This window comes from Papaver somniferum, chromosome 5 (genome assembly GCF_003573695.1).
Source record: "Papaver somniferum cultivar HN1 chromosome 5, ASM357369v1, whole genome shotgun sequence".
NCBI classification, from domain to species: Eukaryota; Viridiplantae; Streptophyta; class Magnoliopsida; order Ranunculales; family Papaveraceae; genus Papaver; species Papaver somniferum.
In genome coordinates, this window is record NC_039362.1 from 187097135 (window position 1) to 187115103 (window position 17969).

The 17969-nt window shown below is 36.3% G+C and overlaps 3 protein-coding genes and 1 non-coding gene across 5 annotated transcripts; 1 reads left to right on the plus strand and 3 right to left on the minus strand.

Moving 5' to 3' along the window:
- Nucleotides 1–6258: 6258 nt before the first annotated feature.
- On the minus strand, nt 6259–6342 carry TRNAL-CAA. Its single transcript has one exon. It is a non-coding gene; the product is annotated as a tRNA-Leu (tRNA).
- Nucleotides 6343–6447: 105 nt separating this feature from the next.
- LOC113283969 (silicon efflux transporter LSI2-like) lies at nt 6448–9125 on the plus strand. Its single transcript, XM_026533346.1, has 3 exons — nt 6448–8231; nt 8410–8599; nt 8692–9125. Exons 1-3 carry the CDS (start codon nt 7017–7019, stop codon nt 8955–8957), a joined length of 1671 nt encoding a protein of 556 aa, XP_026389131.1. The 5' UTR covers nt 6448–7016; the 3' UTR covers nt 8958–9125.
- On the minus strand, nt 9126–11120 carry LOC113283968 (pentatricopeptide repeat-containing protein At2g45350, chloroplastic-like). The gene has a single exon (XM_026533345.1). The coding sequence runs from the start codon at nt 11079–11081 to the stop codon at nt 9192–9194; it is 1890 nt and encodes a 629-aa protein (XP_026389130.1). The 5' UTR covers nt 11082–11120; the 3' UTR covers nt 9126–9191.
- Nucleotides 11121–11377: 257 nt separating this feature from the next.
- On the minus strand, nt 11378–15829 carry LOC113283970 (craniofacial development protein 1-like). 2 transcript variants are annotated; one of them, XM_026533348.1, is made up of 8 exons: nt 15665–15829; nt 15444–15509; nt 14321–14418; nt 13969–14202; nt 13043–13132; nt 12581–12708; nt 12252–12440; nt 11378–12173 (listed from the first exon to the last, which is right to left on the minus strand). In XM_026533348.1, the coding sequence occupies exons 4-8, from the start codon at nt 14018–14020 to the stop codon at nt 11808–11810; spliced, it is 825 nt and encodes a 274-aa protein (XP_026389133.1). In that variant the 5' UTR covers nt 14021–14202; nt 14321–14418; nt 15444–15509; nt 15665–15829; the 3' UTR covers nt 11378–11807. The 2 variants fall into 2 exon arrangements, with proteins under 2 accessions (XP_026389133.1, XP_026389132.1); XM_026533347.1 differs by lacking the exon at nt 14321–14418.
- Between the last annotated feature and the right edge of the window lie 2140 nt (nt 15830–17969).

Below are 17969 nucleotides of genomic sequence, written 5' to 3' on the forward strand. Positions count from 1 at the left end.
ATGAATTAATAACCCGCTTCCGCATTTGATTTGTTCAACTAACATATATATCAGTTATATATGATTAACAGTCACAATATTCATTCATATGATCTAGTTTTGTAAACATTATAAGATATGTAGTCCAGTGATTGTAATGTAATAAAACTTATTCATGTTGCAATATTTCCCAAGTCATTCGATCATGCATCTAAATATTAAACATTACAAGTACAGACTTGGAATATGCTGAAGCACTTCCTGGTTTCGTTTGTAAAGAATTGTCGCATTGAACAATTCCTTACAATTTGATAGTTCGCACCTCTAGATTGATTTTGCAGAATTCTGATATTATGTTTAAGTGAAAAGGAAGTAAAATTACAATCTGCTTGTAGTAAGAGGTGTTGTAGTTATCCTCCAAACATTTTAGACCAACTGCAAGCACCTAACCAGAGCACAGGTGAGGAACCCAAAGGGCATAATTATCATGGGCTTTTGACTTATACAACCATTATAACCCAAAGGGATAAGCTGTCCACCACATTGTTTCTATGGCAGCTTTTGACATTTGAGAATGGAATTTTGTTGCTCATTATCTTGAGCAAACTGCTAAGACCTCGTATGTTTTCAAGCATGGATTTACCATCTCATATAAGTACTACTACCTTTTCCAATTTCTCTTCTTATTCTGTCTTGGCTAGCATAATAACACTATTGTTTCCACATAAATAATCCTAATTCTAGTTCATTGGTTATCCGATTTTTACAATTTGATAGCTTAAAATTAGTCAAAATTTCCCTGATGAATCTACCTCTTCAGTTTACGAAATGAATCAAATGAAATAAGCTATTCTTTTCCCCCCATTTATCCTAAATTCAGTTCACTGGGAACCGATTTTAGTACTTAGTTTAAAATTTTCATGATAACTCAGCAGTTTACAAAATGATTAACACTTCAAACATTACACCAAGTACTGAAACTTAATTCAATAAGTGATCAAACTCAGAGGCATCTCATCTTCTTGATTCTTCTACAACTCAGTACCACATATCGAAAATGATGGAAAATACACGACTTAATCGCCTGCCATTTTAGATATGACAAAATTTGATCGGCTCCCACAAACAAGCAAGGCGAATGTAAATGGAATGACGATCGCACAGTTATATGTCGGACTATACTACTCTAGTAGGGTATAATGTTGCATTTCTTATTTTAGTTTAGTCTATGATTTATTATTTCTTGAAGTAATTTGGCATATACTCTTCTGCAAGTGTTAACAATAATATTAACCAGCCCCACCACCCAATCAAGCTGTGCCAACATGACAAGGAAACAAACCCCAAAAAGAAAATAAATATTGATTCCCAATACACAAAAATAGCAACTAATGACACTTTCTAAATTTGTACACCATTATCACTTGCTTCACGACAGAGTTCGTGGTCATCAAGCAAGTTGCAAAGTGGGATGATGATCCTATCATTGGGTTAAACGTGTCTTAATTTGCGAATAGATTAAGTCGTAAAGTACTAATATTTCATTCATGGTGCCCGTGGTTGAATTTGGAAACCATTTCTTTTGCAAATATCTTGTGTAGAATTTTGTTTTACACTGGCCAAGTTGATCACGTAATTAAAATGGAAAAGGGAGCAATGCGGTTTCTGTCTGTTTTGAGTTACAAAAAGATACCAACCAATTGACTTGACTTGCAAGTTGTTGCTTCATGGCACTACATACAAATTGTAATAAACTAACTAATACCCTTGTTAATGGGGTTTCTCGATCCATGTTTAAAGCACAATTGAGTATCCCAGTTAATGGGGCTTTTATTGCTCATTATCTTGATACAGAAATTTTGAGCTTCTCTTGTATCTTTGCTAAGACCTCCTCCAGGGCCGTCTTAGTAGATGTGATTCATGTGAATAGTAAGAACGTTGGTTTCACCCATGAATATACTACTCTACGATCACAGAGTGCACAAACTCTTGGTGCCGATGGTCTAGACCTTCACATAAGTGTGCATAACGCGAGGTACTTTTGGTTTTATGACTTTTGGAAGGAATGTTTTGTAAGTACATATGGGACGCTTGAATATTATGGTTGATGACTGTTTATACCAACAACAAAAACAAAATGGTAAACATGTTACGATTCGAGTGTACTTTATCTTGCCTCTTGTATATATTTTGTTTTTACTAGCCAAAGGTAATCGTATGAAATGAAGAAAAACTGACTGAAATGGTTTCTGACTGTACGTTTTACGTTATTCGTGCATATGTGCAATTAAAAGTTATCATCATCAACTCATCTTCTCTTTCACAACACCATTCTGTAAGGGAACATATACAATCATCGAAAATGATAGAAACATTCGACTTAATTGCTTGTCACTCGTCAGTTCAGATATGACCAATGCAGTTAATCTCGGCCACCGCCGATAATATCGGTTTCGGTGTTTCAACGAGACGCCGATATTGCCTGTGTTGGCCGATATTTCGCCGGTATTCACCGAAATATTGTGTCTCGGTACTTGACCGATATTCACCGAAATCCGATATTGATAACATTTTAGGCTCCATTTTAACACGCGAGCAAAATACGTACAAATGGCACGACACCTATCATGATAACACAATATGTGTACCAGCAGGGTATAGAGTAGCAGCATAATAGATCTCTCTTTTATTCTAAGATATTTTCAAAAGCAATTTTCCAACATCTCTTCTGCAAGTGTTAATATAATAAATAACCCCACCCAATCCCAACTTATTACAGAAAAAACTGAAGTATATGTCATGAAATATTGATCCCCAGGCCCAGTTACACAAAAATAGCAACAAATGATACTTTCTAGATTTGGACACCATTTTCACTTGCTTAACGACAGAGTTCGTGGTCATCAAGCAAGTTGATAAAACGATCAAGGAGCTATCGCCATGAATCATGATACATAGCAAAATGATTTTACCTAATCACAATACTTTCTGAGCTGACTTTATGATTGCTGACTGTACGGGTCGGATCAAATACAAGTGGGATGATGATCCTATCATTGGGTTAAACGTGTCTTAATTTGCAAATAGATTAAGTTGTAAAATATATAATATTTCATTCATGGAGCCCGTGGTTGAATTTGGAAACCATTTTCTTTTGCAGAATATCTTGTGTAGAATTCTGTTCACTAACCAAATTGATCACGTAATTAAAATGGGAAGAAGAGCAACATGGTTTATGACTGTTTTAAGTTGAAAAGACATAAAAGAACCAATTGACTTGCAAGATGCTGCTTCATGGCATTGGCACTACATACAAATTGTAATAAACTAACAAATCCCCTTGTATGTAACCTTGTTAATAGGGTTTCTCGATCTAGTTTGTTCTAACATAATGTAATCCATGTTTAAAACTTTAAAGCATAGTTGATCGTTTAGACTTTATCGACTTGCTTAGTATTGCTCATCATCTTGATACAGAAATTTTGAGCTTCTCTTGTATCTTTAGACTTTATTGCTATGACCTCTTCCAATGCCGTCTTAGTATGATCACAGAGTGCACAAACTCTTGATGCTGATGGCCTTAGACCTTCACATAAGTGTGCATAACGTGAGGTACTTTTGGTTTTATGAATTTTATAAAGTTTGTTGTACGTACATACGGGACGTTTGAATATTATGGTTGATGACTGTTTATACCAACAACAAAAACAAGATGGTAGACATGTTAAGATTCGAGTATACTTTATCTTGTATTTAATTTGTTTAACTAGCCAAAAGTAATTACGTATGAAATGAGGAAAAACTGACTACAATGGTTTCCGACTGTACGTTTTATTATGTTATTATATAAAGACGATCCCAATTAAATCACAAGATGCTTCAGCCTTCATGCATGGGATTGGGTGTTGGATGGAGCACTACAAGGAGACTGTAAATATTAGAAAAACAAATCATTTGTTGATGAGGTTCATCTACTAGTGGTGTTCACTCCCTAGCTAGTCCCTAGTAAAATGTGACCTATATAGTTGGATATGACCGTACACTCACTGAGCCACCTTATTTGGTAATTGTGCATAGTTTAATCACATAGTATTTTGATTGGTACCAGGGGACATGGAGGGTTGGTATTGCGTCAAAAAACAATATGTAAAAACTTGAGGCTAGAACAACCGCACTGGAGCAGAATGTTAAAATAATTGGGTGGTGGGAATATAAGAAACGATTTTGCCAAACGCAATCAGTTTGACTTGGAGTTCCCTGCCGCACCTAAATGGCTAAACGAAATTGTTTGTATGTAGTTACATTAGTCTTATTCCATTACAATACGTGTTAGCTAGCAAGTCGTTTGATATCAATCCAGATTAGGATTTGCAAATTATGTATAAGATATATACCTTTAGTTGCAAGTTTAGGTATGCATGCAGCACTGCATGCATGCGGTGCTAAAATATTTGGTTAACAAATCCTAGCGATGATTTGATAAATCTTGAAGATATGCATTAAATCCCTATTGACTTAGTGTAAATGTTTTGAAAAATATTTATGATTTTTGCAAGTATTTCCGATATGTAAAGATGGTTCTCAAAGTTCAAAATCACGTTTCTTTTGGGAGAATAGTGTGATGAACGACAAGACATCATTCAAAAATGCTGTGTCCTTTGGTGAGAAAATGCAAAGGATGAGGAACTGAAGATTATGAAATATTTCGCAAGAACACTTGTACCAAATGCGATTGATACATGAGAATACAAATTCATATAAACCAAAACAATCATGACCAGTGGGTTAAAATCCCTAACTAGATTAGGTATTCCGATAAAAAAAAGAAAAAAGGTAAACATCTGGAAAACAACCGCATTGGTGCAAATTGTTAAAATAAATAACTGGGTGGGATATGTGGGAAATATGTAGATGAAACGATTTTGCCAGTCTCTATCATTTTGACTCTGGGTTCCTCCCTCTGATAAGAAAGAAAGATGTCGATGAAAACTTAATATTATCTCGAGGATTATGTTGTGCATCTCCTGTACGTATCTTGTAATCTATCTCAATCAATATATCATACTCTATTGATCTCTACTACCGAAAGTCATTATCCTTTCCCCTTGGCACCTAACTGAAAAACGTTTCCAGAAAATGACCTTTTGATGGAACACTTATGTTGTCGACACTTCTCCAATAAGGAGAGGTGAGGGGTTCAATCCCTCCGGCTCCCACTCTCTTTCCTCCCCTGTGTCTATGGTTGACAAATGAAAATGATCGGATTGTATCCTTATAGGGTTGCCAGCCTTACTTGTTTTGTTCTCGAGTTGTTGATACTAGTTAAGTTTTACGCTTAAAGTAAAAAGAAGAGGATCCCGGGACGCTTTTCTTCTCACAATATCCACGTCTTTCTTGGGAATAAAAACTAAACGGTGCCCCGTATTTATATTACTCTTGTAAAGCTCTATATACTTAGAAAAAAATGAATGCATTCCAAGATAAGAGACATTATAATTTACGAATGGTTAATAATTTGTTGATTTTTAGTGGCTCATTTTCAAAGCTTAGTAGATGGTAGTGTTAGACGTCCTGAAATTTGCTCATTTTCCGTAGGAACATATTTTCAAAATATCATCTTCGAATTCGTTAGTATTTGGTTCAAGTGTGTAAAATTTTTAAGACAACGTCCAAGATATGAAATAATCCAAGTATAAGATATTGAGAAATTTTTTTATCAAATACATATTAATTGCCTGCACTTGAAATGAAATAGACCCATAGGATTAATCAAAGAATAACCAAATGATCCGACTATATATTGTTATTGAAATCTCGACAAAAGAATACGTACTTGAAAGTTGTTTGCATATCGTTTTTTAGTTTTACTGAGATAGTTTGTATGTCATTACAAATTACTTCATTAGTCATATTCCATTGCAACACGCTTGACAAACCAATTGAATGAGGATAGTAAAATGAAAAGACCCATATTGTTGAAAACGGTAGGAATAAAGATTAGGGATGGAACACTTGAACTAAAAAATTTTAATGCATGATTTACCAGTAAGAACACACCTGCTACGTGCATGCCTGTAGTTTAACCGTTCCTAAATAGATGACCTGGTTCAAGCGTGCACAATTTTTAAGTATTTTTACAATTATACACACTAATCAACAAATAAAATTTTAAAACGATCTATCTCTCAAACTATACAACGGAGCTCAACAAAAAAGAAGAACAAAATGTCAGATGTGGGAAAATGAACTTTGTTCGTTCAACAGAGGAGAAAAAAAGAATGTCAGATGTGGGATTTGAACCCACGCCCTCTCTCGAAGACCAGAACTTGAGTCTGGCGCCTTAGACCACTCGGCCAACCTGACTCTTTGTTATGAGCTCCACTAATTTTAAATCAGAGGAAGAAAGTAAAAGAAATTTTTTTTTGAACATTCTCACCTCATCTTATTTTCCCTATAAATACTTACACTTCCATTCCATCAGTCTCTCAGCCCATTCACACTCACTCTTGTCTTGACACTACTACCTCAACATCCATTTTATCAAGAACAACTCCACTTCTGATGAAATATTGGTAAAAACTTCCAAATATCTCCATCTTAATTTCCTTTACCAGGTTCACTGATTCATTCCTTCCCTTTTCTTTTTTCATTGAAGATTTTTGGTTTCCTACCTTCAGATATTTTTAGTAGTGCCTTTAAGGATCCTTGAGTTGTTTTTTACAAGTTGCAGTTTCTTTAGCCAATTTAAGTACCAAAAACAAGATTTTAGTGGGGCAGACGTTGCACTAACTAGCATAGTCCAAGAACCCAATTTCAGCTTATCATTGTGCTCGCTTTTAGTTGTTGAAGGCGCATTCACAATTATAACAATTTGTTTTTCCATGGCTAGCTACTTTAAGCTTTAGTTGTATTACTTAATGCCCTTCATCTAAATTTTTGTTTCTGCGGCTGCGCTAGTTTTCTGGATCTGTAATCCTTTTTTCTTCACAATTGTGGAGCAAGCAGCCGCGGGTGATTGATTCGCAGAAAAGAAGAAGATGGCATTAGCTTCAACTGAAAAGGTAGCTTTAGGCTCATTTTCCTTCGGAATCTTCTGGATGTTAGCTGTGTTTCCGGCAGTCCCTTTCTTACCTATCGGAAGGACAGCTGGTTCAATGCTTGGGGCCATGCTAATGGTCATGTTCAGAGTTCTTTCTCCAGACCAAGCATATTCTGCAGTAAACCTACCAATCCTCGGTCTTCTCTTCGGGACTATGATTGTGAGCACATACCTTGAAAGAGCTGATATGTTTATGTACTTAGGAAAGCTGCTTTCCTGGAAAAGCCTTGGTCCCAAAGATTTACTCTGCCGCGTCTGCTTCATTTCTGCAATTTCAAGTGCGTTATTCACCAATGATACCTGTTGTGTTGTTCTCACTGTCTTTGTACTGAAGATTGCTAAGCAGCATAATCTTCCACCTCGTCCGTTCTTACTAGCTTTGGCATCCAGTGCGAACATTGGGTCTTCTGCAACTCCAATTGGTAACCCACAGAATTTAGTCATAGCTCTCCAGAGCAACATCAGTTTCCAAGAGTTCGTATACGGGATTCTTCCTGCAATGATTGTGGGAATAGTTGTGAATACCTTCATTCTCTTGTGCATGTTTTGGAGGGAATTATCTGTTCAGAAGGATGAAGAAGATGTTGTTTCCATTAAAGAAGTAGAAGTTTCCGAGGCAGATGTGACTTCCCACCGCTTCTCACCTGCGACCATGTCATTTTCTCAAGAATGGAACTCTACGTTAGACGGGGAAATGACAAACAGCAGATCATCTAGATCGAACAGTCTGGGGGAGTTTGGAAACATGATATCTTCTAGCCTCGAGATGGACTCACACCATGTAGGAAGTGATTCTGCAAAGATGCACACTGAATCAAAAGAGAATGGTACTGTTACTGACCCTTTCGCTCGGTTGGAAAATATGACTTCATCTAGGGAAACGAAGGTTACGATAATTGAAATGAGCAATAGTAATAAACTTGTTGATATTAATGGTCCGAAAGATATGGCGGTATCTATTCAAATTTCAGAAGAAAAGGAGGGTCTTATAAAGAAATGGAAGAGGTTGGCATGGAAAACATCTGTTTACCTGGTCACAATAGGAATGCTAATTGCACTTCTGTTGGGTCTAAACATGTCATGGACTGTCATAAGTGCTTCCCTTGCTCTGATGGTTCTTGATTTTAAAGATGCAGGACCAAGCCTCGAGAAGGTATGATTTTCAATCCTTTCTCCATTTTATGTGCTACTACCTCCGTTTCAGGAAAAATGATACTTTCACTTTTTCATTTTTGCGGAAGTATCACTTTTCCTGAAACGGATGGAGTACTAGTATCTTTTGTTGCTAAACACTATCAAACTCATCCAACCATCTCTGTACCCTTGATCAGGTATCCTATGGTCTCCTGATATTCTTCTGCGGAATGTTTATTACCATTGACGGCTTCAACAAAACGGGAATACCAAGCGCCATTTGGGATTTTATGGAGCCTCATGCACGCATCAACCATCCTAGCGGAATCATAGTGCTCGCTGTTGTCATACTTGGCCTCTCAAATCTTGCTTCAAATGTACCTACTGGTAAGTCCCATTAGTTGGCCATACTCCTACTGCCAATTACTGATGTTGTTGTCACAATTGTTAATTAACTCTGTCTCTCTCAAATGTTGTAGTATTGTTGCTTGGAGCCCGAGTTGCAGCATCAGCAGCGCTAAGCTCTGCATCAGACGAAAAGAAAGCATGGCTAATATTGGCATGGGTGAGTACTGTTGCTGGTAACTTATCATTGTTAGGATCAGCTGCAAATTTGATAGTGTGTGAGCAAGCTCGTCGAGCCCATCTATTAGGTTACGACCTTTCCTTCAGGAAGCATCTACAGTTCGGCTTTCCCTCGACTCTGATTGTCACTGCAATTGGTTTGTTGCTTATAAGGGGTTGACACTTGATTCCGTATGAAGCCTTCCTGTTCTTTAATATGTACATAAATGTAGAATTGTTATAAGAACTGCAAAATAAGCTGAGAAGTGGAACCAATAAGCTCAGATAGTTAAAGAGAACTCATGTAATGTAAGCTAATCTGATTTATCAATGACGCAAGTTCACTAGAGGGTGTACACTGTAATAAGACTGCTGTATCGGCTGCCTACCAGAGAGTATAAGAGGCAAAATTACTTTATGAATTGAATGGACATAACTTGTCTAAAACGGAGTAAATCTCTCCAAATTCTGGATGAGATGTATCTCCAATTACAAATTCATGAACATTTCCCTCGAGTTCAATCCAACTGCAACCAGGAACTTTCTTGATATCCCTATCTTTCATCATCTTCCTAACCCTATTAACATCACTCCACATTCCAAATCCGGCATATATGTTTGACAGAAGTACATACGAACTCGGTTTCATAGAATCCAGTTCGATCAGATTTTTAGCTATCTGTATACCCATTTCGAAGTTTTCATGCTTCATACAAGAACTAAGCAAGGTTCTCCATATAACATCATTTGGCTTAATAGGCATTACCTCTATAAAGTTTCTGGCACATTTTAGAAATGCTGCTCGGCCGAGAAGATCAACAATGCATCCATAATGTTGCAGCTTTGGACTCAAACCATAGACTCTTCTCATTAGTTCAAAACAGATCATACCTTCTTTAACCATACCAGAATGAGCGCAAGCATTCAGAACTCCAATAAATGTAATATCATCTGGCTTAATGGAAACCCTCTCCATCTCTATCAAAAGATTAAAGGCCAGATGACCTAATCCATGAATCGCAAGTCCGTTAATCATAGAGTTCCAGTGATCGACGTTCTTTCTTTCCAAATTTTCAAAAACCAACATAGCACTGTTTATGCTGCCACATTTTGAGTACATGTCTATGACTGCAACCCCGAGTTTACCACTCAAATCCAATCCTTTCCTCTGAATGTAGTCATGTATAAATGTTCCTTCACTAATGTATCCCAATTCAGCAACTGCCGAAAGAGCCATAGCTAGTGTTGCTTGATCAGGTACGAAACTGCTTCCTTTCCACATTTCATGAAAGAGCTGTAAGGCTTCTTTAGAACACCCATTATGAATGTACCCATCTATCATTGCATTCCAAGTTACAGTATCTCTTCTAGAATCCGGAATTTCATCGAACAAACTTCTAGCTTTATCAACATCACCAGATTTCGCGTACCCATCTAACATACTTGCCCAACTAATGGAATCTCTCTGCGGCATCAAACTAAACAAATGACTAGCAATTCCAAGCTTCCCACACTTGAGGCATACATTAATCATGGAATTCCAAGACACTAAATCTCTCTCAGGCATCTTATTGAACAAACCCCAAGCAAAGTCAAACCCATCTTCAAATTTCGAACACCCGCTTATAATCGAATTCCAAGTTATCAGATTCTGATCCTCAATCGGCATTCCATGAAACACCTCAAGTGCATGCTCCATCATATCATTCTTAACATACCCATCAATCATCAAATTCCAAGAAACTGAATCTCTATTAAGCATTTTGTCAAACATTAACCGAGCAAATTCAATACACCCACATTTCAAATACAAATTCATCAAAGAATTCTGTAAAAAGACATCATTAGATCCAAATTCACTTTTCACAATCAAACAATGAATCTGTAACCCTTCTTTGATCAACTCAAGACGAGAACAAGCTTTAAGGACTAACGAAAAAGAGAAAGTATCAGGGTAGACAAAACAACCTTGATTAAGCATTAAAATGAAAACAAGAATTGCTTTATCAGGGTCGTTTCCATGTGAAAATGATTTGATAATCAAATTCCAAAGGAATGGATTCCTTCTTTGTTGAGAAGAGAAGAAGATGGTACGAGAGAATTCAACTAATGGTTGATGAGAAGAGGAAGAAAAATTGAGAATGATTTTTGTTGTTAAAGATGAGTTTTTTATAAGCCCAGTAGTTAGGATTCGAGCATGAATTTGGTTTATATCTCTTGAGTTTCTACATTTCTTCAAGAGATGAAGGGTTGGAAATGTTGGATTGTATGCTTGGTTTGAACAAGAAGATGTAGTAGTAAGCATGGAGGGGCAGAAGCAGATATTTCTGCTCTAGAATTTGAAGCCTTTTAGTTCTAACGGTAATAACTGCCTTATCCGGCAAAATAGAAACTATAAAGAGGCGAGTCTGTGAGTGATGACTGATGAATCAACAGAATCGTTGGTGGAGTGACTCAAACCCTCAGATGTTATCCACTCTACTGAATCGGACCGATTTTTGCTGAAACTTGCACGAATGTAATAACCATAATGAGAGTAGCCAAAACAAGATGACCCTAGAGATAACATTTCCTGCGACGCCATACGACTCCGGCTATATAGAATAATAGAAACATAAAGTGATAGAGAGCAATTCGGTTATCAGTAGAAGGCTGAAGGTAAAGAGAGCAATCAGAAGCATTGATAAATCAATGCCTGTAGCGGATATCAAACAACAAAATTCAAGGGTAGATAATCAAGAGGTATTCCACTTTGGGTTATAATGTTTTTCATTATCAAAATTGCCAAACGGACTCCAAAAATACCAATAATTGTCTTCCGTGGTCTATATCAAGTACATGAAGCTCTTCCCTCTCTTGTCACTGACTCACTCTCCTTCATCAGTTCCTTCTTCCGGAGAGAGAGATTTTCATGTGAAAGCAATTTGACACCTTCCTATGCTTCAGCCATTGATCTCCAACAAAAATATGATCGTGGGTGACTGAAGACTGCAAGGTTAGAGATCACGCAAGTGGTTTTTCGTGGCTCTTACTATTCATCTCGCGCCCCAGATTTTCTCTTGGACTGTAAAGACAGACGAGCATCCCTCTCTCGCTCAAATTCACGCATATCTGTCCGCTGTAGGAAGGAAACTTTGTCTAGATACTTGTCGGAACTCTTCTTATAAGCATCTAACTCGTCTTCTAGCCCTTTGTTCTCCTCCTTGAATTCACCCCAATCCTTTTTCGTCTTATCAAGCACACTTAGCTTCTGTTTCTTCTTAATCTGTTCAAGAATTGTGTCAACTGCAGAAGGGGCTCCAACCTTGGCTTTCTCCAATGCTGCCTCCTTTGAGTCAACATCAACTAATTTCTTTACTTGAATGTCTTCACCCGCAAAATCTCGAACCTCTGTTACCTATATTGACATTGCAAACTACTGTTTCAGCATCTTTCAACAAATTTACAGACAACATCATTGGACACTTGTTCTTACCTCTATCTTTCCCCGGCCTGCAGCTGCAGCAGCCGTGGCAGCTGCATCCTTGGCTGCTGATATTGCAGCAGCTGCAAGCTTCTTAGACTCTTCACTTGTGTGGTTATTTTGTACAAGACTAGGTCTCTTCTCCGCTATGTCCTTCCCACGTGAAGCTGGTGGTGTCAGACCTAGAGCCCTCATCCAATTCTGTAAACCAAATGTCAGTAGCTACAACGAAAACATAAAAGTACCAATCTATAGTCTCAATAACGACTTTGACTGAAACCACGTAATGCCGGGAAAAAAAGAACAGGAAAATACAAATAAAAAAAAATTGTATTACTCACAGGAGAAGTCTTTGATTCTGTTTTAGTGATTGTTCTTGTACTAGGTTTGCTAGCGAAAGTTTTGGGCATCTTTATAGAAGCATTCTTATTCATTTGCTCCCATGCAGCATTTACCCGAGCTTTTCTTTCTGGGAAGACAAGCAGATAACATATGTCAGCCCTTAAGATGTTATAAAGAGTTGCTGAATCTAGATTGAAGGGAAGCATGATGACTAGACAGAACGTATGACATATTAATCTTCATTTAATTGAAGAAGCGTAAATATATGCAAGAAAAAATTGATTTGTGGATACTACGTTGTGGAATTGAATTTCATATGTCAGTTAATTGCAATGATAGCAGAACAAAGATAGTGCAAAAAGGAAAACAAACGAATATAAACTAGTTCAACAGGTGACAAAAAAGGAAGCAGATGCAGAACATATACCGCAATCTAAAAGACAATACTTTGATGAGATTACCAGTTTCGGCAGATTGTGCATTTGGATCAGCCACAGGTATAACCTTTTCAGCAGATGAAGTCAATCCCCCATTTTCCTTACCTAAAACACCTGCACCAAAATAACTAAGCCGGTCATTTTTATGAAGGAGGGCAGGGGGAAATAATGGCAAAACAAAATACCCAAATCCCTGTGCACATAACATAATCCGGAATCCGCTCTACATGTTCTAGATATTTAACTTGATAAGTGAACATATTACTTAAAAAGCTGAACTAAAGTGTCATCTGATGGAAAGCCTGCATGAGAGAGAAAAAATAACACTATCCTCAAGAGTTGGTTTCATTGACATGTTAAATTTACTAGCTATAGAAGCTTCAACTGTTAGAGACGGGAATCACCATTTACACCACTGAACTATGTGGAATTAAGGGAGGAAAAACATCCATCTGAAATACTATTAGTGAAATGACACGTTTAACTTCTGAAGCTTTAGGCGTGCCCTTGAAAATAGATGGAATTTTCTGTAAATGAAACAGAAGATAAGGAATCGCTCTAGACTGCTAAAAAGACCTGATTCAAGATTTCTATAAGACATTGTTGGGCAGTCACTTTCAACTCCTCTCAGTTTGTTAATAAAGAGAACAATACAATAAGAAAAACCTTGTAAGGTACTTCAATTTACCAATTGACATTTCAGAAATAGAAAAAGGTCTTAGACTGCAGAACCCAAATCCCTGCTAAAATGCATCTACAAGTTACCTGGCATAGTCAACAGAACTTCAATCTCAAACTAACAGTAAGATGGACACTATTTTATGAAAAAAAAAGAACAGGAACAGAAGTTTGATGTGCAAAATCAAGTCAACTCCAAGTTCTGTGCATCCTATTCTTAAAGGGCATTAGACAGTACGAAAACGATATTCATTTACAGAGGGGGGGTCTACCAGTTTCACATTTGGTGCTCTTAGATTGCGCGTCCGATGGCACCTGCTCCATGGCTGACGGTACCAGTGGTAACGCTTGTGTTTCCAAGCTAGAGACGATTCTTGAACTTTCTGTGTTAGATGTTTCAAAGATTCAAAAATATGATGGCACTGTGCGCTCGTTACACTGGGTTGCTCTTTATGATGTACTTGTGGCGATCTTGTTCCTTACGCTTCAGCAAAAGTCTCTTTCGCCTATAGAGTAATATGTTAGATAGCTGAAATATGTTAAGGATTGAGACCCCAAATAATTGTAACGTTTTAAGCTTATATAGTGAAGTAGGATTGAAAAACTAATAAGACATACGATTACCTAATGAATTAACTAATAAATCAGGAAACATAATCAAGTAGTACTACTGCTCCCTTAACCTCGCTTCGATTGAGCACACACAGATTTTGGAGATGCCACTATAACAATCCCAAAATTTTAACAATTAATCGCAATAAAATCAACCAGAAATCAAACATAGTGACAAAAATCTACTGAGAATTGACAATAGGTATGCAAAAATCAACTTAGGTTTCAGCTTCAACTCGTGTCATGATAACTAAAATATTTTCAACTGCAAAGTTAAAAAAGAAAACAGTATGCTAAAGCTCAACGAGTGAACTTCATTAGAGTATAAACTAATTTTACGGCTATAAACAAAATTAAACTGAGACATCGTTCAGTATATTTTCGAATATAACAATATAAAAGATATTACATGATATAATTCCCAAAATCCTGTATATCAAAATCTACCTTCCACCACGTCTTCAATTGACTAATTTTCTCTTCTGATTCAAACTCAATTTTAATTGCCAAAAGATAAGACACTTTCAATTTTAGCATGTGGTAGTTAACTGCTGGTTTAAGTTCATTAGATGTAATAAAGTAATACACTAAGATCTATCACTGATTAATACCACATTCATGTCTTTGAACTTAAAAGCCAATGCTCACCTACATTCCTCTCTATTTGTGTCAATTCTACTTTCTTTAGTTTAATCCAAAACAAAGAAATATTTCCACAGATCCAGGAAATATAATGAAACCAGTACCAGACCACTCTTTTGCTCTGATTCCAAGCACAAAATCCTATTTGCATTAGTAAAGGGAGGCGCATTTGGAGTTTATGATACTCACAAAACGCGAATAGACTGTCCTTAAATCACCAAGCTCTTGACCTCCAACTAACACATAAAAGAAACACCAACCTGAGAAACTTTGATTCAATTCTTCAGTTAGCTATTGTAAGGTTCAATCCAGTAAAGGTAAAACTAATCCTTGTGCAATTTCTGATGCTGAACTTTTTTGTTAGTTTAGTTGGCAAGTGATGAACAAATTTACAAGGTAAGCAAATCTAGGGTTTCTTTCATCAAATAAGTTCAGCTTTATCCAAACATATCACTTAAAAGTGAGAGCACGCTCAGAGAGTGAGATAAAATACCTGTTCTTATGCAAGTGAGGAAGAAACAATAATCCAAGATGCGATCAAAAAACTGCTGCAAAAATTCTGCAATTCAAATAATCACATAATCATATAATCATAATCTCTACGAATTAAGCTTGGATCTCTTAAGGTAATCAAAACTACAAATCCAGTGAAAACAAATACATAGATTAATTCGTACGAAATGAACCCCTAAATCAAAACCGTTTAAAACTTACCCGGATTCTTGTAAGATCGATCGGAGAAAAATCAAATCAAACGGAAAACGTTCGAACGGAGAGAGGGAGAGGAAGGGTTGGCTGAGATGGTTTCCCACTGGTTTTTGGTTCGATACTTCTGGTTGGGTTTTTCTTTGCTTTTTAAGTTTGCGTCGATTTTGATGCCCTTTACAGGTCAAATGTCAGTTTTATTGTATCCACCACGCTGACCAGAAATTGAAATATTTGCATAAAATATCAAGCACAATGGTTCTTGGGCTCTTGGCATAATTGGCAAAAGTTTAAAGTCCCAGATTGCTTATGCCAAATTTGGGCACATGAATCTGTTTTGGGACGTACTTTAAAATTCCGCATATATGTTGTTGGTTTTTTTTCCTTTAATGAAAGAAATTTATTTAGAATATACTTCCGTTACGGATAATTTCGAAGAAATTTAACTTGCTACGATGTAACATATCTAAAGTAAAATGAAAAAAAATAAATTCTCAGAGTATTTTTTTTGTTTCGAAAAATCGCATAAAATTTCATTCATGATAAAATAAGGACTACATGGACTTCAAAAACATCAAGATCAAATATCGAAATATAATTAAAAAGTACTAACAAAGAGTAATTCGTTAAGAGAAGTAACGAATCTATCAACAAGAATAACAAGAAATCCGAAGATTGAAATAATGGTTTTGGGATTATAATGAAAGAAATTTATTAAGAATATGAATCAATCGGGGTACCGCCGTTACAGATAGTTTTGAAGAAATTTAACTTGTAACGGTAGTAACATGTCTGGGGGTACTGCCGTTACAGATAGATTTGAAAAAATTTAACTTATCTCGATGTAACATGTCTAAAGTAAAATGAAAAAAAAAACTCTCAAAATGTTCTTTTTGTTTTGATAAATCGCATAAAATTTCATTCATGATAAAATAGGGACTACATGGACATCAAAAACATCAAGATCAAATATCGAAATATAATTAAAAAGTACTAACAAAGAGTAATTCTTAAAGAGAAGTAACGAACTACCAACAGGAGTACCAGGAAATCCGAAGATTGAAAGAATGGTTTTGGGATTATAATTCAACCATTTTGATATGGTTTTCGAAAAAGAGATCTTCTCATAAAAATATGAGAGTAATATGCCTAAAGTCTTGAATCTTGATCTTTTTTTTTTTTTGATAAACAAGGAACCTTTTCATTAATGGAAATCCGAGGTTACAATGACTTTATGATCGAATATAAGAGAACACAAAGTAACCATAAAATACCGTAAAAGTGTTAGAACACTGCTCGGTCGAACTCGCAAGCGTTGTTATCTCAAGCTTGTTTGTCAAGTTTAGTTGCCAAAACTATAAGTCTTGATTTCTAGTCTACTTATAGCTAAGTCTCGGATTATGATAGAAAGTGTAGTTGAGAATTAGACTTCACGGCGTTCATCAATTGAAAACGAAGAACTACTGAGGGGAGCTTGTGGAACTTTATCAAAAAAAGGTATGTGGAGACTTGAACTCATCTATCACTCAAAAGTCTATCTACTCTATCTCCTATTTGAGACAAAAGTCGTATATCTATATAGACTTCAATTATACACATTTGATATTTCGATCTGAGTTTAACTCGCTTACATATTTCTCGAAATATATGTTGGTAAGCTTTCGCTTTAACCAAGTTCATCTTATATTCTTGATGAATTCAAAATATGATCATGTGAAAATCGCCTTGTAACATCTTACATGATTTGTGTGAGACAGTTATTTGATGTAGACTCGTAATGTTTCGTATTGATCATTTGATCACTTGAAAATTGCTTTGAAGCTAATAATTTGTGTGAGACAGCTATTGTCGTCTTCTAAGAATGTTTCAATGATTGAAATGGGAGTTTAGAACAAATAACCATGATTGGATATAACACAATATGTGTACTTGTATGTTAACTGTTGCAAGTTATTCCAAGTCCGGGAACCATAGTATGCATACCTGTATGCGTACTGGTTGGTTTAATGAAAGTTCGGGAACTTAGTATGCATACCCGTATGCGTACTGGCGTAAGTTCAGTTCCAGGAAATTCAACTGAGTTTGGAAGGTATGCGTACCCGTTCGCATACTGGCGAACCCAAACTTAATCCGGCCACTTAGGTATATATGCGTACCCGTTTACATACTTAAGTAGGTTATGTTCTAAAATCGGTTTGTTCATGAACTAATACATTTATATATTAAGGAATGCAATCTTTTGCAAACCGTTGATATAATGTTTGTTAGAGCATAGATCGATTGAAACCACCAAGCGTTGGTATGTCAAGTTTGG